The sequence below is a fragment of the Trematomus bernacchii genome, unplaced genomic scaffold, assembly GCF_902827165.1.
Source record: "Trematomus bernacchii unplaced genomic scaffold, fTreBer1.1, whole genome shotgun sequence".
NCBI classification, from domain to species: domain Eukaryota; kingdom Metazoa; phylum Chordata; class Actinopteri; order Perciformes; family Nototheniidae; genus Trematomus; species Trematomus bernacchii.
Window position 1 is genome coordinate 26,821,619 of NW_022987720.1, and position 27,675 is coordinate 26,849,293.

Consider the following 27,675-nt stretch of genomic DNA (forward strand, 5'->3'; position numbering starts at 1 on the left):
CTAACAGCATGGAACAATGCACATGGGTGTCCCTGACTGAGGATGTAAATAGTTGATTCAGCGTTTCCATTGTTGCCGGTTAACATGAAGGGGATGATCTTGTTGTTAGTTCCACCAATAAGAGGGTGCTGACTCATCTATTCTGCCTATTTTTAACACACTTCCATTTACGCCTACGGACAATTCTTTTCACAGTACATTATGACCGAAGAGATTGAAATTTGTCGGCCTTCAGCTGACTTTTCTTCTGTTCAAAGTCCAGTAAATACCAGATAATGAAAACATTGAGTCGATCTGATTGGTCAAGCCTCACCTATTGATCAATGATTGTTTTGTGTAAGTGTTCAAGGTACTCAAATACAGCAAAGAAAATCGACCGACAGACAGACAGACAGACATATAGAATCCGGTTTTTTGGGGCACTTGCTTGTAGTTTCAAAATAAATGTTTGGCCCCGATTCCATTATCCTCAATTTTGGTAATTAACAGTCAGAAGGAAACTGACGGGATGCAGTCAACAAGAGAGTGCACAAAGCAAACAGATGTTTCTTTGCGCCCTCCCCTGAAGATCTTACCAGGGAATGGTTCAGAAATGTAGTCATCTTGTGTGTGCACTTCAAATATAAAAGTATATACACAATTTTGTCCACATGGTGATTTATTTACACATACTAAGAGAATGAACTGAAAGCACATTTATTTATTTTCAAATTTGTATTAACAGCATTATTAAAGGTGGGGTAGGTAAGTTTGAGAAACCGGCTCGAGATACACTTTTTGTTATATTCCATGGAATGCTCTTAACATCCCGATAGCAATGAATATCTGAAGTGCTTTGAAAAAAAATCCATAAAAAAATGTCATCTGTGGAAGCCGTAGTACTGTAAAAAGTACGACCAATCATTTTAGCCGGGCCGGCTAAAATGATTGGATGGCCTAAACTTATCTCGTGCCCTCATTGGTCATGTGCGCGTTCGTGTGTGTTGGAGGAGGGGCTCTATAAGGAAGTGGCAGATTTTCTCCGGTTGTGTATTTTCAAATTCTAGCGATCTCGAGCCGGTTTCTCAAACTTACCTACCCCACCTTTAATATGTTGATAAGGATATAAAAATAGGCTATAAACATCATGATGTATTGGGAAAAGGCAAGTCATTTGATGTAAAATCAGATATTATCCCTCACAGAATGATCCTGTGTCCATAACCACGTCTTCCAACATGTGTCTGCATAATATTGAATCTACTTGACAAGTCGTGCAACATAAATCTCCCCGATTTCCTGAGTGTGTGTTGAAGCGTTATTCATGTTTATTTTCTCGCTCGAGAACTAATTTTCCTGATTATTCTCACCCTGCATGAATGTAGCAACAATCACAATATTTACACCATGGCTGTCTCATGGCTCTAATATAATATTGAGGAAGTCTTAAATCAGCACTCAAACGGGATTAATGAGTCAACATGGTTGATGAGAGTCAGAAAAAAGATCATTATCCTAATTGGTGAAGCTCTCCCTTCACCACTTTCTCACTCAGTGTGTACATTAGTATGGGGACACATGTGTACTACTCCTGACTCAGGTTTGTTTATGATGTACAGTATTTGGGCCGACTTACATCCGTACATTAAACCTGTGCTCTGTATTCAACGTGTTATCTTCACAATAGGTCAAAACACCTATAACTATTCAACTGTGTACATGTGGTTGTGTGTAGTCAGTTTGAGTGTGTGTGTGTGTGTGTGTGTGTGTGTGTGTGTGTGTGTGTGTGTGTGTGTGTGTGTGTGTGTCCTAGCATTACTATACTTGTGGGGACCTACAGTAAATCTGTTTACACAGTCACGTGTGGGGACTCGCCTCCCCTATGGGGACATAATGGAGGTCCCCATAAGGGTAATCATTAATTTTAGGGTGAAGACTTGGTTAGGGTTAGGGTAAGGTTAAGGGTAAGGGTTAGGGTTAGGCATGTGTTGGTTATGGTTAAGGTTAGGATAAGTCTCCAGGAAATGCATGTAAGTCAATGTAATGTCTCCTGAAGTGATGTATACCTGGTATGTGTGTGTGTGTGTGTGTGTGTGTGTGTGTGTGTGTGTGTGTAATCCTACTCACCCACGGCCTTGAGCGAGGTGTACTTGTTGAAGCCGATGCCCAGGTTGTTGTGAGGGTGAGACAAGGCCATGGCGGGACCCAGGGGAGACAAGGCTGCGTTGTTCAAGTGGTTATGATCTGAGAAAGAGACAGAACATTATACATTTTAATTGTTGTTCACATAAAATGTAGATTTCCGTAAATCTCAGCCAGAGTAAATGTGAGAGACTGAGAAAATTGTCAAGAAGGGGAAACAATGTTTCACAATTTAAAGTCTGAAGGCTTTACGGAGTCCTTAAAACTAAATGTATCTAGAGAGACATAAGATTCTCTTTCTGCAGAATGGGTGCAATGATAAGCTGAGGCTGCAGAACCATTTGCGCATACCTCGTTACATAATGTTTCTGCTTAAATTAATAAATATATTCATAAAGCCTTCAGATGTGCAAGTTTCCCAGGACAGAGACATTTTAAATGCCAACCGCTAGAATTCACACACACGGAAAGTCGACATATGGGACGTATACAGTACAGTACATAAATGGATGATATCAATGTCAATTTAAGACCATTTTATGACCCTAAAATGATGAGAATGCACCTTCCTAAAGATCAATGAAAGACAATTCAGCCTACGGTAAAATAAAAATAAAACAATCAAACAAAAACGATAAATAAAATAGACTTTTGAGCACTGTGAACAAAAGTAAGCAATGTCTGTGTAATGGCTGAGTCTTATAATGGTAGAGAAACCGCTAATATTTGGATGCTTTGATGCACTATGGCTCAGGATTTGATCATCTGTTAATAACCTGCATTCTAGCAATTTTGCTATAGATCATGTGATCCCATGTGTATGGAGGGAGCTTTGGGATTTTAGCCTTAGAAGATACATGCACCAAAACCTAAACAACACTACAGGAAAGCGATCACCCCAACATTAATAATAGGGCCTCTTAAAAAAAGGTTTGACCCATTGAAGTAGCACTAAGATCGGTGTGGCTTATTGGAAGCTAATGGACTTACAGGATCCCTACTATTTTAAGCCTGTATCTTCATGGTAGATTGCACTTAATGTAAGTCGCTTTGGATAAAAGCATCTGCTAAATGAAATGAGATGTAATAATAATGTAATGTACTTGCTAAAAATTCAAATTAAAAAGTATGTCATTTGGAATGCAGCCACACGCACACGCACACACACACACACACACACACACACACACACACACACACACACACACACACACACACACACACACACACACACACACACACACACACACACACACACACACACACACACACACACACACACACACACACACACACACACACCACACACACACAACCACACACCACACACACACCCACACACACAACCCCCGCGTCCACCAGCCCCATGATGGCTGAGCGGTGGGAACGAGGCGGCGGGGGAAACGCAGAGCGAGCGACGTGACACCAGCGCTGACTGATTGAATTCGAAATAGATCTTCACTTCTCCGTGTAATTGATATGCAGCGATGACAGTCCCTGCCGTGGAGGGCAGGGACTGTGTGTGTGTGTCATTTTACGTTTGTGTTGCCACGAGTGTGTGAAATGTGGCTTGTTATTGTCTAATGTGAACCGCCAGTACCACCTGCTATCTTCACTTTCTCATCCACCAACACTTTAAAAATAGAAATGTAAAGGTGCGTCACCCTGAAGTAAATAAACACATGAAAGAACAGTTTGTTATCTTCTTTTGAGGGATAAATATCAACATTTAGAAGAAGGGCTTTTACTCTTTAGGTGACCTATATTAATGCTCTCAAGAGTTCTTCTAGCCAGCCAACAACAGTGGAAATAATGAGACGAACAGAGAGAGCAAGGCAGAGAAAGAGAGATGGAGAAAAGAGCAGAAAGACAGTGAAGGGAGAGATAGATAGGGCAAAAAAAAATCAAGTAATTGATGGAAAGGTCCTTGGCCGGTCTCCAGTTTGACCACAGGGCTGTTCCTGGCCACCAGAGAGAGAGACAGAGACAAGCGTGTTTTAACAATATAGTGCTAAATAATATGACCATTTATTAATCCCCACGGGGAAATTCAGTTTTACAATCTGTTATCGTACATGCATAGGACCTATACCAAATAGTTCAAATACAGATATGCACAAACACGTGCATTTTCACACATTCAAACATATTTATTTGACTTAAACCGATATATTCATGCACTTTTAACTTTAAGTATGAATGTTTGTACGTTGTCTCCTCCTGAATGTTGTACGTCTCTTGTTGGTGTTTGTATTTTTGATGGCAGCTTAAAAAAAGGAGTAGCTGTACTCATCTCATTGTACCTGTATAATGACAATAAAGGATTATATTATATTCATTTATAATTGACCAGGTTGTCCGAGCAGTTGTTGTATTCGGTGCCTTGCTAAAGGACATTTGAAGTTGAACTGGCACCTCTCCAGCTACCAGTCCACGCTCCGTATGTTTGGTCTAATCTGGATTTGAACAGATGACCCTTCAGTTCCCAAGCCAAGTCCCTACAGACTGAGCGACTGCCACATCCCACATTTCAGTCATTGAGACACGGTATGGGATCAGCAATGTGCAACAAAAGGTGCACGTTATCTGTTAGTATTGAAACAAGATAGAAACTGCTGAATGTCTCAAACTATTTCCCATTTCATGTATTTTTATCCAGGGCCAATAACTTCTGCAAAAAGTTTTGTGAACATGACAATTGAAAAGGGCATTTCTGCATTAATGATGCAGGAGAGTAGACGAGTTCAGAGTGAACCTGGTGTGCCCATTAGCTCTGAAAAAGAATTTCACAGATTTTTCTGATACGAAAAATGTTTCTTACTTCCAAAAATCACACATAGAAATGCCATTTTTACATAACTGTCACTGTAGGAGTGTTTTTAATGAATTGGTTAAACTCCTACAGTATTCGTAATTAAAATTAGGGAACGATAATCTCTTTAGCGTTAATGTTATGGTTTAGGTAACAAAAAATGCAGCATTCATCGATTTTCTGACTACTTGGTAACACAAAATCAGTATATATGAAGTTAATATGGGAGAGAAACTCCTTCAGGAGGGATTTTAGCCTTTGCATACCATTTACATGCACTAAAACCTATAGAAAACCCTGCAGGAAAGGGAAAACAGCAAATATAATAGAGCCCCTTTTAGTAGACACACAGAGATATATTAGGATTCATATAAAGTTGTGTTTCTATCCGCCTGATGAATAAAAATCCAAATATAAATCTTATTTTTGGTCTCCACCAGCTTACAAGAAAGTTTAAGCGTCTGAATGCTCCATTATGTTCTGCAGCTAGTTGCTCACTATGTTTTGATGCTGTTTGGTGCAGAGCAGGAAGCATACAGTGTTTTTTTTTTAGAGCTATTTAAATGAAAACAGCACCGTGCCACTGCCTAAAAACTACACTAAGTGGTAAAGATACAGAACAGTTAAAATATTTTTTCTGCATATGATTTGGGAGCTTAACACAGGATACAAAAGTCTCATCTTTTTGCAGCTGAATTGCATTTCTCTCTGTGAACAGAGTATATATTTCCATTTTAATGTTCATTTTATGAGATGTTAGGGCACCAGCCTGTTTTTATGCGTAATTCAGGAGGCTTCCTGCCTTAGTCGCTTTGCCGCTATTCGTACGACCACATTGTGAGCGCGGCGGAGGGAGCAGATTGAAAGGGAATACATTTTTCCCTGTATTCTGTATTCGTGAATAAATTCTCTCTGAATGTCCTACATTTTCTCCGCGCTGGTGTGTATGAGTGTTCATGAGTGTGTGCGCATTCTTTGATGTACTATAGTATGGAGGCCTCGGAGGAGAAACACTCATAAGAATTCAAATTTATGTTTATTAAAGAGAAGTCGAGAAGGAAATGAGGACTTAGGGTAGATGAATGTGACTCTCAATGAGCGTGAGAGGGAGACTGTGTGAGGGGGGGAGTGTTTTAGTGCGGCGTTTTGAGACCTGCATGTGTGCGCTCACTACTTCTGTGTGATTTGCAGCATGTATGCTTTGTTTTGCACGTGCATGCTGCATCCTACCAGCATGCATTTGTTTTTGTTTGCAAGTGTGTGTGTGAGGCTGTGTGTGTGCAGGCAGGCAGCAGAGCACCGCTGGGTGATGGCCTAATTCAGCAGGGCTCAACATCAAAGAGGCAGACTGCTGCAAGGGCTTCAGCCAGCCTTACTCTGACATGACTACTGTCACACACACACACACACACACACACACACACACACACACACACACACACACACACACACACACACACACACACACACACACACACACACACACACACACACACACACACACACACCACACACACACACACACACACACACACACACACACACACACACACACACACACACACACACACACACACACACACACACACACACACATGGTTGGAAAGAGGAGAGGGAAATAGATGGAGGGAGAAGGAGATGGAGATGGAGACTCCTGCTTTGTTCAATGCATTGTACACACAACTAGCAGGGAGTTTGAGTCCTGTTAGCCACGCAGGCTAAGATGAGTGCACTTATGGAACTGTAGGGCACACTGGATGAACAGCCAAGTGGCGTATATGTCACATCATTTCATGTAAGTGTGTGAAGGAAGGAGAGGAGAGGAAGAAAACAAGAGGAGGTCAGAGGAGGCCAGGAAGGAGAAGTCAACTTATACAACAATGTCTTTTAATTAAGGAGATATCATTTGGATTTTCTTCAACCGATAACGTTACCTGCTGCTCACAGCCGATACGGATAAGACTAATTATGTTGCATTTAAAAAAAGAAGCAGATCATAACCTGGTGTTCATGTGAAAAGAGGAATAAAGGCTGAAATGGAAACACATGATATCACTGTTGTCTAATCCTAAAACGGTAAAAAGGTAGTGAAGTAAAGTGAAGTACATCAAAACACTTCTGGGCTATGAGCAACATTCATCCCTTACTTAGCTTTGCATATTTAAGCATTTTTCAGAATAATTCAAATTAAATGATTTGACATAATCAGTCAAAGGAGACAATTTAAATCAAATCAAATCAAATCAAGGTTTATTTATAAAGCACATTTAAAAGCGATTTTTGGTCGGGCCAAAGTGCTGTACATGTAATAACTACAATCACATAAAATGTAATTAATTTAATACATACTTAATACTGAAGCAGAACCTGAAGCGACCCGCTGCTTAGTCTGCAGATAAAACATTTTTAGATTTATACTAACAACGTGTTTGTAGGTTTTAAAGCAACACATTGTTAACTAGAAATTGTTTAATAGAGCACAAAGTCCCTAACGTCTTAATTGTGCTCTCAAAGTGCACTAATGTATCAAATGTTCTCCCAGGGGATCATTACCTCAGAGCCCCCCGGGGGGTCCAATGTCTACTCACCATGGTCTCTCAAAATCTCATAGGAAATACTGATACCTAATAATATTCATTTCCCATGATGGGCCTCAGTAAATATACCATGCCTCCCTACAGAGAGGACATGTTGCTGAAGTACTGCACCAGCTGTTTGGGTGACTGGACCAATGTGCACATTACATTATTAGAGCGGAAGCTACAAATCATACATGTGTCCTTACTCATCGCATGCAACCAGTATAGGACAACTTTAACTGTTGCACATCTGAATAATTTAGCTATTACATTTGAGCTCATTCACTGTTTCTGCCACTTTCATGACTGTACGCTAATTATGAAGAAGCTACAGGTAGCCGCTAGTTAGCTTAGCTACAGGAATGAAGGTGGACCAGCTATTCTGGTTTAATAAACAAGCTACTCCCCTGAGTGTCTAATTGTTTCAACTTTTTCAACTAATTAAAGGTGGGGTAGGTAAGTTTGAGAAACCGGCTCGAGATACACTTTTTGTTATATTCCATGGAATGCTCTTAACATCCCGATAGCAATGAATATCTGAAGTGCTTTGACAAAAAATCCATCTGTGGAAGCCGTAGTACTGTAAAAAGCACGACCAATCATTTTAGCCAGCCCGGCTAAAATAACTGGATGGCCTACCTGCCTGTCAGCCTTCCATCTGGGCACAAACTTATCTCGTGTCCTCATTGGTCATGTGCGCGATCGTGTGTGTTGGAGGAGGGGCTCTGTTGTGTATTTTCAGATTCTAGCGCACTCGAGCTGGTTTCTCAAACTTACCTACCCCACCTTTAAAGCATTAATCAATAAAATAAAAAAAAATTGGGATTTGGATTGATTTAGATACTCCAAATACTATCGGCATATTCCTGATTAGCTTAGCATAGCTGGCTCTGTTTAAAGGTAACAAAATCAACAAGTGTAAAAAATGACATATATAATTTATAAAGAGAGTAATGTGCTGAAGTATTTGTTGTTCCAACAGACAGAACAGTTTTTATACTCAATTAAGATTAGCTTTAAGATTTAGTTAATTATGTGCAGTAACGTTTGTTGTCTTCTCATCTACTAACCCATGTCAAAATACCAAACTAATACTTGAAATAACACGATTGACTGCAATTGATTGCACCTTTCAAATAACTCCACTATCGTTCCATATTATTTAAGGGAAAATATGTCTGTTGTTTTAGGCTATGGGCTGCATGAAACAACAGCAAATAAAGATTTCCTTCTCAAATATTGAGGAGCTGCGCCAGATGTATTTCAATTTCTCCGCCAGCCTTACAGCCCCTTTAGTCAGCGTGTGATTTTATCAAGCTAATGGAATGATCATAATTAAACTAAGTGTGCTGCTGCTGCTGAAAGAGGTAGATATAACCTTAACCTGGAACATGTTAGGTAACTATACCCATTGCATGTTAGGGCTTTCAGAGGGTGGCATGTGTGTAACATATGGGCCTTCTTCATTAGTATACCTCTCAGTGTGCCTGAAAATAAACACACGCACACATTACTTGAAGGTGTTGCAGAGTATATCGTGCTGCAGTCCTTCTAAATCACACCAACAACATCCAAAGAGGACGAGCAGATGCTGCTTAGCTGAGCGTTGCCTTCCTTCTTCCCATTTTTTATATTTATCTCTCTATCTCTTTTATCACAGTTTTTCTCTGTTACTTTTCTTGTCATATGCCTCTTCTTCTCTGCCTTGCTCCATCCTTCTTTTCTCACTCACCTTCGTCTTCCTGTACCCCGTCTTATCTTTTATTTTCCCTCAGTGAGTGTGAGGCACACCATCTGTTGTGTCGAAGCAATGAAAGCAACGTGTGGAGCGCACTCATCCACCTTTCATTTCTTCAATCCTCTACCTAGCACATAAACATGCAAATTAGCATAAAAAGTAAGCGTTTATTTCCCGGATGACTACATTTAACACGCAGTGATGTAATAAAAGATGCTTGTCGGTTGTCTTTAGTTGCACAAATGCTTTAATATTTAACTTCGCAATGACAACTCCTACAAAAAGCGAGTGATGAAATGACTAGAAAGCGTTGTTGCTAGCCCACACTCTCCTTGCTTCTCCCCTGCTGTCCTCGCTGTCGCCTGTGTGTGTTAAATGGAGTAAATGGAGTCATTTCAGTACACTGATTCCAATGAGAAAGTCTCTCTGTCATCCCCCCCCTCCCCCCCCCGTCCCTTCTCCTTCTCTCACACACTCTCTATTTGCAGGGTAAACGAGGGCTTATCCCGAGAAAACACCATTATTTTCTGCCTTCAGCCCACACATTGGAAGCATTGAACTTTGACTGTCTGTCTGCTCAGCACTTTACGTAACGCAGTGGAGCGCCACGCTGGTAATAAACATGCAGGACGGACGGCGCCTTTTCACTTTTAAAACTCCCCCCCCCCCCCAGGAAGGTAGTAAATGAATGGAGGGAGGAGATAAGAAAATAATTTACGGCTTAGCTAATATTCTGAAGGTGTATTGAGAGATAGTGAAGTCTTATAATGACACACTGATTTAATACACTATAGAAACTATTTAATAAGACGCTTACAGTCGCATTGTTACAAAGACCAAGGGGCACCGTGCACCCTCTTACTTTTGGCGTGCGCATTCATACCAAAATGCCTGATTTTCCCCGCAACAATTTAAAGTGATGCCAGAAAACAATATTTCTGTTGGTCAAAATTTTATAATTACTCCCAAAATATGAAAATGGTGTCGAATAGACCGTCAGACGGCAGAGACAGCTTTGCTTTTACGGAGCTCTGAATAAATAGGCCGGTCTGCTGGTAGTCGAGTGGCAGGCAGCAGGCTTACACTGAAACTGTGATTTCTGAATTAGTTTCTTTTACTGTCCTTTTTTCTGTGGAGGAGGTAAAGAAAACGTGACTCGGGATGTATTTGTTGTTGAGGTGCAATATATGACTCAGACAAGAAGAAACTATTATTTTCCGCTTCGCACTAATGCATCATTTTGGCAGGAAGTGACGTTAGCGCCCTCATACTATATTTTTCTAGAAAAACCCCTGATGACCCATAGTGTGACGATGTAAGGAGCATATTATTCATTAACTAGGCCCTTCAGAAAAGCGTATCAGTAAGATATTTATATTATTAATTTATATTAAGTACTTGAACCTGCTTTGCTTGAATGAGCACAACAACAATTTAAACACTACACACATATATAGTGGGATTATAAAGTTGATATAAGAACATGTTAACAAAATGTTTTCTTTTTAGACTTCCAGCTGACATTCAGCAACGATAGCATTTATTTGGAGTCTTATTTGTATTGGCAATGATAGATAGATTTGTACTCTAGATCTGCTTTGAGGTTGCTACCAGGGAAATATCTTGCTCTTTAGCTGCCAAATGTTTTACTACGTTTACCACTAAATGCTTTTGTGTGTCGTTTGGTGTTGGCCACGTGTTGTACCGTGTGATCATTTCAGATGAAAGAGCTAGGATAATAACAGCGAAGAGACAAAACCAATAGAGAGGGTTCCGGGGGAAAAAATAGCTGCTGGGACTCCCAGCAGCTTCTACTGAAGCCTTCCGAGTAAATCGCCAGAACGTCGACACCTCCTCATCTCCACCGCTCCCATGTTTTATTTTGTGTTGCCATAAGTTAGTCTCTCTGCGTTTGTGCGCTGGGCGAATGCTAATGCTAATAATGCTAATGCAAGGATAATACAATGGCGGCTCTACAAAACATTTCAGAGTTGTACGAGGCGTGGTTTGCAATTCGCCCAGCCAATCAGAACTGGGGCACTGTTTTCCCCCAGGAAAGTACCATCTCTCAGCAGGCACTAAAAATGGGGGTAAAAGTTCCCGAGATTAAGTGCTCTTTTTGGTGTGAACGCGACATAAGGGGTACTAACGGAACTAAACGCGAAAAGTACGGTGAAAAGTAAAGAGAACGCGGCTATTGGCGAGAGAAAGATTATAAGATAATTTTGCAAGTCAAAAATATAAAAATGTGTCGTAAAACTGTGAAGTAACACTTTTTTTGGTGTGAACCGCTCAATGAACTACATCTCCCGTCTCGCACCACACACCAAGACGGCCGTCACGTTGGCACATTTCACTTCTTTCTTTCAGAATGAGGCGAAAAGTATTAAACGAGGTGAAAATCACTACAAGTCTGGGCATGTTGAGAGCTGCACATACACACAAGGGGAGTTAGTCGGTTCGTAAGAGCCAGCATGCGGGACCGGGATTCTGGGATTTGTAGTCTTTCTAGTTGCGTATTTTTCATAGTCTTATATTTCAACAGTTTTACGACAAACTGTGACTTTTTTGACATGGAAATTATTATTTAAGATTGACAAACATCATATGTGTAATTCGTGGCACAATTCAAACGGGATCGAAAGATAATCTTTCTCTCCCCATTGACTTCAATACATCATTTTTCCGAAATAAGGTCCCATGGGTCGGAAGTAGAAGGGAGGGACTTCGCCTCTCTATAGACATATGCTAAATGATCCGCTTAGCTTAGGGAAAATGCAGTTATATAATGCAGGTATAACTACTTTTATCCCATTTTACATGTGAGTGCAACTTAAAGCAAAAGTATTAATGTCCATGGAAAAGTAGGTCACAAAGTAGATTACTGTCTAGTCCTTGTAACCGATGTGAATGATATGTCAAAAAAACTGAAATGAAAGATGGTAGAGGACTGAGAGTTGATGAAGGGGAGAGCAGGTGAGATATGAACAGATGGGAGGAAGATAAAAAGTGAAAAATGACAAAAAGAGCTGATAATGTCCCTCGTGCTTTTCATCCTTCATCCCAAATGTAAAGCAGCTGTTTTTAAGCGCCGCAGACACAATAACAAAATCCCCCTGAGATCTCGAGTGTCTCTTTTCAGCACAATGAACACCGTTATTAGCCTCGATTTATTATTATGTAAGAGATTAAAATAAGTTGTTATGCCTAAGTACATATGAATTATTAACCTACTTTAGACTGGAATGATGGGGTGCTTCTTTTTCAAGGTAGCTCATCAAACTTTTACCTGTTTAGGGTGAATATAGCAACTGAATAAAGAAACTAGCAAATCATTCATCGTTCCTTTGACTTTATTGGACACACTTGACACTGAAGCTGCTGATATTTAATTGTAATGAGCTTTTCATGGTAGTTTATTTCTAGGTTCTGCATCCTTTACCCCCTCCTTTTGACTTGCTTTGATCCTTTAACTCTTCCCTGGTTCTTAATTAAAAATACTTTGTTGTTAATCCTTATTTCATACATCCAGTCTGGCTGCTTAACCTGTCAGGCATAATTAAAAAACAATAAGCATCCTACGAATTAATACAGGAGAAAATGTAGTTTCTTTACTCACACATATATTTCCTATGTAGTCATACTGTGTGTTTGTGTGTGTGTGTGTGGGTGTGTGTGTGTGTGTGTGTGTGTGTGTGTGTGTGTGTGTGTGTGTGTGTGTGTGTGTGTGTGTGATAACTAGTGCTCCTCTGCATGCATGTGCGTGTTATGTAACAGTGGAGCAAACAGTATGAGTGAATCTCTTTATTCCATTATTTATTTTTTCATTATCTACAAAGAGCTTTTTTAACTCTGACAGGCGTCTGAAGTCCCGCTGGCCCCCCTCAAAGACACCATGACTCATCCTCCCCCCACCCCCCCCCTCTGACTCTCCCCCTCTCTCTCTCTCTCTCTAATTGTTCTTCAAGGAACAACAAAGCAGACCCCTGGCCAGCGCTACTTAACTTCTGAGGATTCAATTATTCAAAAGAGGTAATTGTACTGCAAAATCCTCCAAAACTCACACAAACGCTGGCTGATGTTCTGTGTGTGTGTGTGTGTGTGTGTGTGTGTGCTTTGGTTTCTTCTTTCTGTGTGATTGTGAGCAATCCCATAGCCTTCTGTGTGCTACAAATTGACTGTGTGTGTGTGTCTGCATTGGTACACGTGCAATTTGTGTGTGTGTGTTGCATAATCATCTCCAGCTCCCTCTAACAGCTGCAGGAATTTAGAGGTGAAGAAACTCTCGTTATGCAACGGGACTCAATTGGGGTCTCATAAGCTGATTTGCCTGACTGAATGTTTCATGAAAACATTTCACATCAATTGCTTCAGATTCGAGATAAGTTTGCCGCACGATGGAAGTCAAGTGAGGTTCATTTGTATCTGTTGCCTAATTGATAACAAGAAGAGGACAATCAGCAACATTTGACACTCTTTTGTGACAAATTAACTCTCGGTATGACCTGGTTTCAAGATGGTTATTTATAACAGCTGCATTCAGAATAAGTTCATTTGAGTCTGTGTTGCGTTTTTAACTACAAATCCATAATTGTCCTACTTGCAATAGTTTTTTCTGACCTAGGAGAGAGCAAAACTTTCCACCATCAGTTTTGCTTGTAGCTAGCATGCAGTGGAATGCTACTGTTAGCTCGTTAGCGACGGTAGCTTTGCCATCTTACCGCACAAGTAGCCGTATTTCTGAATACTGTTTTTAGAACACGCTTAAATACGACACATCGGGGTAAACTTACCCTATTATTTTCCCTAAAAAGGGGACATTGTGAAAGACAATGCTGTGTTAAAATCAGCAGGAAGAGAGCTAGTTATGGGGAGCTAACAGCTAACGCTAATGGTTCGCCCATTAAATTCCATAATGCTAATAATATAAAGTATACATATATTTATTAAAAATGAATATTGTGAAAAGGGAATTTACGATGTAATTTATGATGTGTTGAAATAAGGTCAGTCAGAAGATAGTAACGTGTTAATGCAAATTGTTTCAATGCTATTGTTTTCTTTTGACGAATGCAGGCCGCGTTATGAGGCACCCTCTTTTCTTCTTGGAATAAATGTGCAGTAAATTCAAGCGACCGTCGTCATGAGCTAAGTGACTGTCGGATGTGAAAAACCCATAGAGGTTAAACTGTCAATAGTTTTTTCTGACCTAGGAGAGAGCAAAACTTTCCACCATCAGTTTTGCTTGTAGCTAGCATGCAGTGGAATGCTACTGTTAGCTCGTTAGCGACGGTAGCTTGCCATCTTACTGCACAAGTAGCCGTATTTCTGAAAATGTAACAGTAATAGTTTTTAGAACACGCTTAAATACGACACATCGGGGTAAACTTACCCTATTATTTTCCCTAAAAAGGGGACATTGTGAAGACAATGCTCTGTGAAAATCAGCAGGAAGAGAGCTAGTTATGGGGAGCTAACAGCTAACGCTAATGGTTCGCCCATTGAATTCCATAATGCTAATAATATAAAGTATAAATATATTTATTAAAAATTAATATTGTGAAAAGGGAATGTACGATGTAATGGTGATGTGTTGAAATAAGGTCAGTCAAAAGATAGTAACGTGTTAATGCAAATTGTTTCAATGCTATTGTTTTCTTTTGACGAATGCAGGCCGCGTTATGAGGCACCCTCTTTTCTTCTTGGAATAAATGTGCAGTAAATTCAAGCGACCGTCGTCATGAGCTAAGTGACTGTCGGATGTGAAAAACCCATAGAGGTTAAACTGTCAATAGTTTTTTCTGACCTAGGAGAGAGCAAAACTTTCCACCATCAGTTTTGCTTGTAGCTAGCATGCAGTGGAATGCTACTGTTAGCTCGTTAGCGACGGTAGCTTGCTATCTTACTGCACAAGTAGCCGTATTTCTGAAAATGTAACAGTAATAGTTTTTAGAACACGCTTAAATACGACACATCGGGGTAAACTTACCCTATTATTTTCCCTAAAAAGGGGACATTGTGAAAGACAATGCTCTGTGAAAATCAGCAGGAAGAGAGCTAGTTATGGGGAGCTAACAGCTAACGCTAATGGTTCGCCCATTGAATTCCATAATGCTAATAATATAAAGTATAAATATATTTATTAAAAATGAATATTGTGAAAAGGGAATGTACGATGTAATGGTGATGTGTTGAAATAAGGTCAGTCAAAAGATAGTAACGTGTTAATGCAAATTGTTTCAATGCTATTGTTTTCTTTTGACGAATGCAGGCCGCGTTATGAGGCACCCTCTTTTCTTCTTGGAATAAATGTGCAGTAAATTCAAGCGACCGTCGTCATGAGCTAAGTGACTGTCGGATGTGAAAAACCCATAGAGGTTAAACTGTCAGTAAAAGTGATGAAATATCTTGAAAAAGTGTTAAAACATATTCGAGTCCAAGTGATTTTTGCCAATTTCTTTACATTATCTTAAAAAAATCCATGAGCAATCCCTGAATGAGTTGGATTTCTCAAGGCTGTAATAAACTCCTCTTCCGTTACAGTCTTCTTTTGACCAATTCTCTAAAAGGTAGATACAGATACATCTCTATAAATCTCTGTGAAGGCTAGAGATACTCAGTCTTGCTATCCGCTCTACTTGCAGAACTGATGAATTAATAATAACTGGTAGATCTGTTAAATCTGTGTGTGTTTGTATAAGTACATCTGTGCATGTGTGTGTGTGTGTGTCACTGCAGCGGATGCATACAGGTACACGTTTTCCTTCTGTACTTAGAGAACTAGTGAATTATTGAGCTAATCTGAGTGTTGAACATGCCCTTTCATCACCGGGCCAAGCTGCCCCTGGGGCTTCACTTTACACAAATCTCTGAAACCCAATACCAAGCTCGCTTCAGGAGGGTCGGACCAAAAGATACTGCTGCACAGCATGAGCAGGCACTAACAAATAAATACCAACATATATCTTATTGCAACACAGCACCCGTTTACATTAAGTACAAAGCCTGTTTCTCTCTTTTATATATTTATATCATGTCTCTGGGAACCTGATAAATGTTACTTTCTGCACCAATACATGCAATCATTACTGATGACTGACTTCCACGTTTGCTTAGGTTTCTTTGAAGTCCTTTGGTTTTGTTATATCGTAAATAAATACGCTTTTTGTTACACTTAACTTGTCTGGTCTCCCATCTTTGTTGCAGCCTATGAGCCGGACCGTAACACAGACATTAACTCTTTTATCTCCGTCGTGGTTGCCATCTGCTCCTGAGGGAGATATCTTGCCCTATAGCTTTTCAAAAACATTTTTATTAAAGAACGTACAGTATGATATGATAATTATTGGTTCCTGTCAGTAGAAAGTTGACCCTTTAACACCAAGTTATCTGAGGGTGTGTTGCTCTCTTAACGGTCACCTATTATGCAAAACCCACTTCTTCATGTCTCTTCTACATCAACATGTGTCCCCTCTTCTTCATGTCTCTTCTACATCAACATGTGTCCCCTCTGTGTAAAGAGATTCTGAAAGTTTCATGAAAAAAAGATTCTCTCTCTTTTTGTCCTGATCCATTTATAGAAAAACCTGTCTGAAAATGAGCTGATCAGATTTTGTCCACTTTATGATGTCATAACGATGTTTTGGCTTGTGTAACCATTAGCCAATCAGCAACCAAGGTAACCCGCCCCCCCCCACCTTATCACCTGAATCTCCTCCTAGAGCACCATTGTGTTATTTTTAACCAAATATCTCTCAGAGGGGCGTGGGGAGTGGCTCCTTATTTTCATCTAAAGTAACAGACAGAGAATCAGCACTTTTGAAACAGGGCTGAAACAGAGGGGATTATGGGTAATGCTGCAATGATCTGTTTGGTGTTTGGAGCCAAACACTTCAGAGACATGTTCTGTATATATCTGAGACCTATAATATATTGATGAAAAACAGTATAATAGGGGACCTTTAAGTACAAAGCCTGTTTCTTTCTTTTATATATTTATATCATGTCTCTGGGAACCTGATAAATGTTAGTCCGACATTAACGCTTTTAGCTCCATTTTGGTTGCCACCTGCTCCTGAGGGAAATATCTTGCCCTATAGCTTTTCCATTTTCTTTTAATTGAAGTACGTACAGTATGATATGATAATTATTGGTTCCTGTCAGTAGAAAGTGAACCCTTTTGAAAAAAGTGGTCTGAAGGTGTTTTAGTCTGCCCTCTTTAATTTACCATCCACACACTGGAGAATATAAATGGCAACGGTCTCAAGTATAAAAATGTGGTTGACGTTGAGACAAATCAAAACAAAAAAACATCAAAATTATTTGGTTATGTTAAAGCAACAAACTTCAAGGTTAGGTTTAGAAAAAATATCTTGGTTTCGCTTTAAATAAATATGTTTGTGACCGACCGCCGGCGTCTATGATTACAAACGTATTTGGGAAAAACAATCATGAGCAGGGACAAAAAACGTTTCCCCTCAAAAACGTAATTGACATTGCAGTTGAATATACATCATTTTTGGGAGAACGGCCTGAAAATGAATACTTAAACTCAGGTTTATTGCTTAGGAGGAAGCTTATTTTAAATATCAATGGAAAGAAAGGAAATCTAAAACATGGTTGAATATCCTGTAAGCAATAAACATAAATCAGACCTTACATCTATTATATTTCCTCACCAAGAGAATCTGGTAACATGAGTTATATCAGCACTAAATTGAAACAACCTGTATTTTACACTTACATTTGCCTTAAACCCACATGAATGTATCTTTTGGACAATATCTCAGATCTCATGTATTGTTCCAGAAATTCAGAGTACTGATACTGGTGAGCATTTTCTGACCAGGTAACTGTCATGGTGGTTAAAAATCTGCCAGATTAGATTATCCTGCTCAATTTGTGTGTCAAATACAGACATGTCCTCGCTATTAATCCTTCTGTCATCTTTTTGTACAGGAGTATAAAACACAAGCAGTGTCAGGCCTGGCACGACAGATTTAAACCCTATTTCTTCTCATGCAGAAACCCATTTACATTGTAGCCAGGAGCTTCTGTTGTACCCATAAAAGAAGTGAGGGAGAAATTAATTAATACATATTGTGCATTAAATCTAATTTCTTACATGTTTCTGTCGCCCTGGGCGCCTTTTCTTTTTATGAGATCTATGAGCTGTCCAGGGGCAATACAACAATATTTCATAAGCTGCATTATACGATGTTATCAGCAATATGAGATGTGACTGATTCGCCGAAAACTTAAATATGAGTGTCATCAGTGTTTATATTACTGTCATTTTCAGTTTTTCTTTTTTACAGAATAAGTTTGGGTAATTTCTTTAAAAAGTTGGATGAATAAAAACTTGATAATTTTCATTACAAAGAAACCAAAAATATGTTTTATGAAATGTTTTATATGATTGTAAACTAGGCATGCAGCAGTTACTTGTAAATGAGGGTTAAACAATGATGCATATTGTCAAGGTCAATGAGAACTAGGGTTGCAAAATTCCGGGAATTTTCAAAGATGGAAACTTTCCACGGGAATTAATGGGAATAAACTGGGAATTTTCTAAATTGAAGGTTGGCTCTTAAATATAGTTGGGGAAAGTATATTTTAGCATAATCTTGACTAAAACAAACGGATGCCATTCAAGTACACTTGAATATCCATGCCATAGCACACTGCTTACTGCATGGCTATTGAGACCACACAAAGGTTCGCAAAAGGCTCACAAATGTGAGAGTGGAAACACTGGTTGGCATTCGGGCAAACCTAAGGCTCTTTGAGCCTGACACAGAGCCATCCTCAACAAGGCTGGACAGTGACACTGAAGAGGAAGAGTCAGGGTGTTTCTCAATCTCGAGTACGCTTGCTTGGTAGCACATGTCTGCCGAGCATCTTGCTTCAGAAGCGAGGCAAGAATACTTCCTGGCATTCGAAAAACAAAGAGTGGAACAGGCTAGCAAGTGTGCAGGTGTGCGTCATATGAGAGGCCCCGCCTTACATTTTCCGTCACAGATTTGGGGAAATTGGTCCGAGCGCAAAGCATTGTGGGGATTTTAAGGCCGCGGAGTCTACTCATGTGCAGCCTCGATATTTCTCCAAACGGAGTACGCCGGGCTCGGTAGATTTCTAAGTATGCTGGAGATTGGAACAGTACTTCGGCGGCACTCGATGACGTAGTATGTTTGAAATAGTGGCTCTGAAGCAGCTTTACTCGCGATTGAGAAACACCCTCAGAGTTGGATGTTGATGAGGCCCAGGAAGAGCCCGTTGACTGAAAGGGTTTAGCAAAAATGCAGAGGATCGCTTGAAGGAAGATGTGCATGTTAAAAGAGAAGGGCTCTTTTCATTTAACATTTTGAACGGGACTTTGTGGGGATTTTTGGATGGGGGGTGCATTTTTGTTCATTTTGTAATGAGTGGGGTTGGGGGGGATGAGTAATATTTAACTCAACATTCCTGTTTTCGTTCTTCAATGAAACAAATAATTGTTCAATAAAATAATTAAAACTTGTCCTGTTCCACTTAAAAAAAAAGAAAAATGTAAAAAAAATCTGTTGAAATGTCATGTCTTTTGTTTAATTTTGCATCGAATATTTCCAAAATTCCCCAGCTTAACTTCCCATGGAAACTTTCCGGAAATGTACCGGAAATGTTCCGCCCCTTTGCAACCCTAATGAGAACACACACATACTGTAATGTGACATATGGACACACACTCTCACCTGTGTGTGAAGGAGCGTGTCAAGTCAGGACTTCATTATTTATACATGCACCCTGACAGGAAGACAGGGCATGAGGTATGCATATTAGCTTCTCTATGAAATATTACAGAACAGACCTTTTAGTGCAGCCCAAAGATTGCAATAAAGTTAAAGGAACAGGAGGAGTTATAGAGGAAGAGAGGGAGGTGACAGAAAAGACATGTGATGAAGTGTCTTAAAGGGGACCTATCATGCAAAATGCACTTCTTGATGTCTTTTATACATAAATATGTGTCCCCGGTGTGTCGGGGAACTCACGCAGCGTCAGAAAATAAAACCCTCTTTCTTTTCCTCCGTACCCAAATCTCTAAAAACGGGGCTACCACGGAGCTGATCCAGATTTGCGTCCGATATGACGTCATATCGGAAATGTAGGCTGGCTTTACACAAACGTTGCTATGAGAAACTGTTTTGGACGTAATATGGTCAGTGTTTACATTAGCATCGCTAACACTCAGAGCTAACCTGTACTGGAGAGCATGTGTGTGAAGAAGCAGGAAATAAAAAGGCACTCACCTTGTGGTATAACCGGCAAGAGAGAAAGCCTTTGAGCTCCATACTGTTTCAGCAATAATCCTTGATAATCCATGATATGGCGTTTCATCACGGCAGCATTTAGTTTAGACAGTAGCTGCCGGGTCCTGCATGAGCTCAGCCCCCTCCTTTTTAATTTTTTTATCAATCTTTTTATTTTTTGTAAAGCTTTATACCCCAAATCAGCACTTTTGAAACAGGAAGTGAAATAGAGGGATATGCGGCATGGCTAGAATGGGTGATCTGTTTGGTATTTTGAGCAAAACACTTCATAGACATGTTTTTTATATATTTTTATATATCTGAGACCTATGCTATTGCCTAAAAATAGCCTGATAGGTGACCTTTAATATGTGTGATGGGAACAAATGAGGATAGGGATCAGGGATAGTTAAGTGATAAAAAATCTAATTGATAGCTGACTTTGACAGTTGTAGTGGACAATAACAGGTTAAGAGGGAAAGTCAGAGGTGGTACTCAGATCTAATAGTAATATCACATCGTAGACATTTTTACACAGGGTTAAGTCTAAACCAACAAAATGACGATTTCCCCCGTACATCTTTTAAGTGATGCCAGATAACAATATTTCTGGTCGCCAAAAACTGTATAGTTACTCAAAAAATATAAAAATCGTGTCAAATAGACCGTCAGACGGCATAGACAGCTTTGTTTTTATTATATTACTGAGTTGTACAGTAGTAAGTGATCCTTTCATTTGTATATTGCTTTCATTTTGCAGCAAGAATGGAGGTTACTTTAATGACTTTTTAAAACCTCCATGTATCTTAATTCATAATATGCTGTAAAATTCATTAGTATATTATCTTCCAAATTGTAGTGGAGACAAATATGAATAGCAACACGTGGAGAAGTACCCGAATAATGAACTTAAGTACATTAGGGTGATACATTGAGGGGAAAAAAGAGTATATCGAGTGTGTGTATGGATGTTGAACATGAAGCCTATCATTACACAAGAGCCCCCCCCCCCCAGTGTCACTTCAATGGTTTATGGGACTGAAGTGTCTCTTGTGATGTAATTTGATGTATAATGGTAGATGACAGTGATACACAATGATGTGTGTGTGTGTGTGTGTGTGTGTGTGTGTGTGTGTGTGTGTGTGTGTGTGTGTGTGTGTGTGTGTGTGTGTGTGTGTGTGTGTGTGTGTGTGTGTGTGTGTGTGTAGGTTTATATGCTGCTCTACTAAGCGGGATACGGCCCATTTACTTTACGAGCATCCAGAAACATGTCCATACACATAGATGCCTCATATATGAACAACTCTATCAGCCATGTACCGAGTCAGGATCAAATAAATCACCGTAGCAGAGAGACGGCTCATAAATCAGAGAAAAAGACGTGGCTCCAACCGTGACAGAAACATGTTCGAAAGAAAAAAACGAAAAATGTTTTTGGTTTAACAATAAAGTAATATTTGAAAATGGCATTCCAGCGACACAACCCTCACATCTGAGCTTAAGAATAATAGAGTTGATCCACAATAGGGTAGTGTCACCATTTGGCTCACTTAGCAGTAAATATAAAAACAGGGATTCTTTTTCATCTCTGACATGCCTAGTTTTAGTGGATCTTAACATTTCTAGTATGGAATTAATCCGCAGATGCTATGCTTAAAAAACTAGATGACGCATTTCTTTGGATGTCAATTATTTAGTGAAGATCAAGGCCAAATTGCATGTTTAAGCACCACTTAAGCTTAAGCACCACACATGACCTAAGACATGATCATGCCCTGTGAAGAAAATCCATTGTAAAAAACAATGGACCAAATAATCAACCCTTAAAAATAACTGAAAATTGAAAGTCCGTTCTGTACGTAAGACTGTGCTATAACTTACAACCTTTAGGTCTCATGCACCTGTCATAGACATACACTTTTGTGTGTGTGTGTGTGTGTGAGAGTGAGTGAGTGAGTGAGTGAGTGAGTGAGTGAGTGAGTGAGTGTGTGTGTGAGTGAGTGAGTGAGTGAGTGAGTGAGTGAGTGTGTGTGTGTGTGTGTGTGTGCTCATATATACACACAGAGCTGGAAAGCACACGCATATATATATATATATAAAGGGTACATTTGTAAAAAAGTCACTTAGTATACCAACTGGACCTTTCATGAACTCGAATGTAGGTATGTACAGTATTTGCTTTTCATAAAAACCCTTCTCTGTTAGCTAGGTAGATTACATTCTTTCCAGCCCCTAATGTCAGCTTTAGCCTACGTTTTCCAATTTATTTTCAAATGCATCTCATCATTATAATCTTTTGTATCGTCATCCTCACTGACAAGCAAGAGGCTATTTATTTGATATTCTACACATCAATGGTAAAGTTCATTTCATGTATTGCAACTAACCCGTTCATTAATAAGTAGAGAAATGGAACGCCTTGTTTACTGGAAAAACAACGCTCTAATGTTAGTGTACCGCCTCAGATAGGACATGCAAACACGACCAAATATACACAAGTGTGTGTGCATATGTGTGTGTGTGTCATGCCTTCCCTGTGCTCTGTGCTGCTGCTCCCTGTATAATAGTATCAGCTCTGTAGTGTGATGGTAGAAGCGATAGGCCTTGCTACCCAGGCTCTTACCTTATCATGTTAATTCCCCTGTGTGTATATGTGTGTGCATTTCCCTGTGGAGAGACTAAACTATTTCCTCTACATACTACGTTCCTATACAGGTGCATCCGAGCGCTTTCACTTGAGTCTTTTTCTGTGTACTGTCTGTGTGTGAATGATCTCATCCATATTCTCCAGACGCACCATAAAGCCAGCAGCCAGCCGGTCTGTCCTTCACTCAACGGCTCCCATTACAACACTTTGGCGACAGGGGCGACTGATCAAGAATATTAACTGCAAACCTATGGGGTAGAAAGCATCCCATCCAGCATCTAAAATTACAGCCATGTAGGTAACAGGAAATGGGAAAGGGTGCACGGTTTCCATCTCTCTGTGGAGTGCTAAATCATGTAAATTGCTTTTTATAAAATCCCCCACAGAGGATATTGTGCATGTTTTTCCCCGTATTTTCCCTTGGAAGTGGATCTTTATGCATTTTGGATTTAAAGGTCCCTTATTATACTGTTTTCCATAAATATATTATAGGTCTCAGATATATACAGAACATGTCTCTGAAGTGTTTGGCTCCAAACACCAAACAGATCATTGCAGCATTACCCATAATCCCCTCTGTTTCAGCCCTGTTTCAAAAGTGCTGATTCTCTGTCTTTTACTTTAGATGAAAATAAGGAGCCCCTCCCCACGCCCCTCTGAGAGATATTTGGTTAAAAAGAACACAATGGTGCTCGAGGAGGAGATTCAGGTGATAAGGGGGGGGGGGGTTACCTTGGTTGGTGATTGGCTAATGGTTACACAAGACAAAACATCGTTATGACATCATAAAGTGGCCAAAATCTGATCAGCTCATTTTCAGACAGGTTTTTATATAAATGGATCAGGACAAAAAGAGAGAGAATCTTTTTTCCTGAAACTTTCAGAATCTCTTTACACAGAGGGGACACATGTTGATGTAGAAGAGACATGAAAAAGAGGGGACACATGTTGATGTAGAAGAGACATGAAAAAGAGGGGACACATGTTGATGTAGAAGAGACATGAAGAAGAGGGGACACATGTTGATGTAGAAGAGACATGAAGAAGAGGGGACACATGTTGATGTAGAAGAGACATGAAGAAGAGGGGACACATGTTGATGTAGAAGAGACATGAAGAAGAGGGGACACATGTTGATGTAGAAGAGACATGAAGAAGAGGGGACACATGTTGATGTAGAAGAGACATGAAGAAGAGGGGACACATGTTGATGTAGAAGAGACATGAAGAAGAGGGGACACATGTTGATGTAGAAGAGACATGCAGAAGAGGGGACACATGTTGATGTAGAAGAGACATGAAGAAGAGGGGACATATGTTGATGTAGAAGAGACATGAAGAAGAGGGGACACATGTTGATATAGAAGAGACATGAAGAAGAGGGGACATATGTTGATGTAGAAGAGACATGAAGAAGAGGGGACACATGTTGATGTAGAAGAGACATGAAGAAGAGGGGACACATGTTGATGTAGAAGAGACATGAAGAAGAGGGGACACATGTTGATATAGAAGAGACATGAAGAAGAGGGGACATATGTTGATGTAGAAGAGACATGAAGAAGAGGGGACACATGTTGATGTAGAAGAGACATGAAGAAGAGGGGACACATGTTGATGTAGAAGAGACATGAAGAAGAGGGGACACATGTTGATGTAGAAGAGACATGAAGAAGAGGGGACACATGTTGATGTAGAAGAGACATGAAAAAGTGGATTTTGCATAATATATATATATATAATAATAGCTGACTTTAGTTACACCTGGAGTATCAAATAAAATAAATAAATTCAATAAATTAAAAGCTAGCAAGTAAGTTTCTCTCAATCTTAAGACACGTACTCGTGACTTTCAGCAAGGAACTACATCTTAAAGGCAGCAAATGTTCGACTTCACGTTTAGTCGTCTCGTTTTGTGACTTCTTAGCAACCGCTGTTTTATAACACGTACAGTAAAAACACCAGTGGTGTACAAATGTTAAGTCGTAGAACGAATCATGTGAATCTCCCAGGCTCGTGTTAATCACAGATCTTATTTCAGGCGTCTAACCACAAACACTTTCAAACAAACGTTGACTTGACACACGAGAACTGGATGCGGTAACATGTGATTTACTTTCCATGTTTTCAGGACTTATTCCTATGTGATTGGCTTAAAATGAAGCAGACATCTGATTGGCTGAAGACACTCGCCTCCTAAACAAATGTATGTGTGAATCTAGGGGCGGCAGGGGAGTCTCAAAAATCCACACTCAAATGAAGAGAGATTCACACACAGAAAGCCTGTTTTATAAATGTAACAACACTCAAATGTGTTTTTGATGTAACTATTTGTGTGTGGATCAGAAATATATTTGTGAAACTTTTTTACATTTAGAAAATTATATGTTTTTGTGTGTGCATTGAAAAATATGTGTGTGGATGGAGACATGTATATAAATCCAGAATTACATTTGTGTATCCTCCTGTGTGCATTTAATAATTTTTGAGACTGATCTGACCCCATACATTCCTGCCCAACTCGTATGTATTCTAATGTCCTGAGTGTGTAGGCGAACACATCCACAATATGTCTACGTCACCTTAAGATGGATTAATGTACTGTATCTCTGTAATGTGGTGGTTTGAGTAGTGGGCAAAAAAAAAAGTAGCTTTCAAAGTCGTCGCCCTTTGTCAGTTTTTATCAGTAGATGGTGACATGGATTGATTGAAGTGAAGATGAATAATGACGCCAGCACTATACTTAAAAAAAAAAACTCAAACAGGAAAGTGTCTCTATTCATTGTCCCTTTCAGGGTGACACTTATTCAAGGTACATTTTGATCCAAGCAATGAAAGGCAACTTAAGCTATACTGTCAACCATAATTAATGACACGTTTGCCATTTCTTACACTGCCCCATTGTATCTTGCTATGAAAATAGTTTCTGTTAAGTATGCTCAGGTATTCCAGATAGATATGTGTCTCAGACATTTCTGCCTTCACCTCAATAGAATGGAGGTGAATAGAATTTAATTCATGGTGCCCAGAGCATAACAAAGACATTAAAGGCATACTTAGACGTTTTGGCAAATATGCTTATTCGATTTCTTGCTGGGAGTAAGAGGAGACGATCGATAGCACACTCATTTCTGTTGAGTAAACAAAAAACTGCAGCCAGCAGTTTGTTAGCTTAGCTTAGCACAAACACTGGAAACAGAGAGAAACTGCTAGCCAGGCTCTGTCCAAAGGGTAACGATATAGAAGTGCCAGCATCTCTTAAGCTCAATATGTGTTGTCTTGGAGAATTGACTGACTCCACTGACTCCAGGAAGTTACCATGCCTGGCCAAGAAAACCTCATTGCACATAAACAAGCCTGAAACCAAAGATAAACAATAAGAACAATGTAAATTGATGAACTTCAGAGGTGCGGTAAGGTGAAAGTTGTACTATTTGTGAAGCTAGTGTATTCCCCAAAATGAGAAATAGTCCTTTCAAGCAATCAGTAAGATTATGATTTACTTGATCTGAGAGACGATACCTGCCTTCATCACAATAACAATTGAAAGCCGGGATGCTATTTTATTTACATGTACCTCAAACAGGAAAGTTTCAATGTGACAGGCCGTCACTTTCCTACGGTGTAATTATTCTGGTCTGTCTCTATGTATGTATACACTGTCATATTTATCATATATATTTTATCATAATTCTATTTTATTCATTTATTTATTAATCCTGCTCATCTCCATGACGATCTGAAGCTGTGTGCACTACTTGCCGGTCGTAACTGTCAGACCTTTTAATCGGTGTTTTAATATGTCTGTTTTTAAAGCACTCGCTGGAGCAGTAACTATACATCTCGTTGTATTCTGTACAATGACAATAAAAGCTTTTTGAATTTGATTTTGAATTTGAATTTTGAATTCTGGTGTATTAAAAGTAGAAGTGAGGAAGTGCAAACAGAAGAGGAATGTAAAAGAACAGCATATTGGTGTCTTATGAATAACAATATGAAAGATTTGAAACCAACACCTGAAAGAACAACAGAATATAAAGAGCTGCTGTTTTGAGACATGCTTTGCGCTTCAATGAGCTCCTTTTCATGCGGCGGGTGTTACTCCCTGCCACATCCTTTAATAGAAACACACACAAACACCTCGATCACATGGCCTGCCCGTGAGGACTGCGGACAACAACTTCTACTGGATCACACGCATGGTCATTCAAACACACGCACACACACACACACACACACACACACACACACACACACACACACACACACACACACACACACACACACACACACACACACACACACACACACACACACACACACACACACACACACACACACACACACACACACACACACACACACACACACACACACACACACACACACACACACACACACACACACACACGCGTCTCGGCGCTTCAGGGGCCAGCTCCTCTCCATGTTTCCTAAAGCGTGAATCTCCAGCTAGTGTGCCCACCCACCATGTC

General features: G+C 39.8%; 1 protein-coding gene across 1 annotated transcript in view; it reads right to left on the reverse strand.

The window, feature by feature from the left end:
• LOC117492154 (protein shisa-8) overlaps positions 1 to 27,675 on the reverse strand; it is a 131,135-nt gene that overhangs the window by 12,605 nt on the left and 90,855 nt on the right. Inside the window, exon 4 of the mRNA XM_034142269.1 lies at positions 2,107 to 2,223. Within this exon, the coding sequence (XP_033998160.1) occupies positions 2,107 to 2,223 (117 nt within the window). The remainder of the gene's footprint in view (positions 1 to 2,106; positions 2,224 to 27,675) is intronic.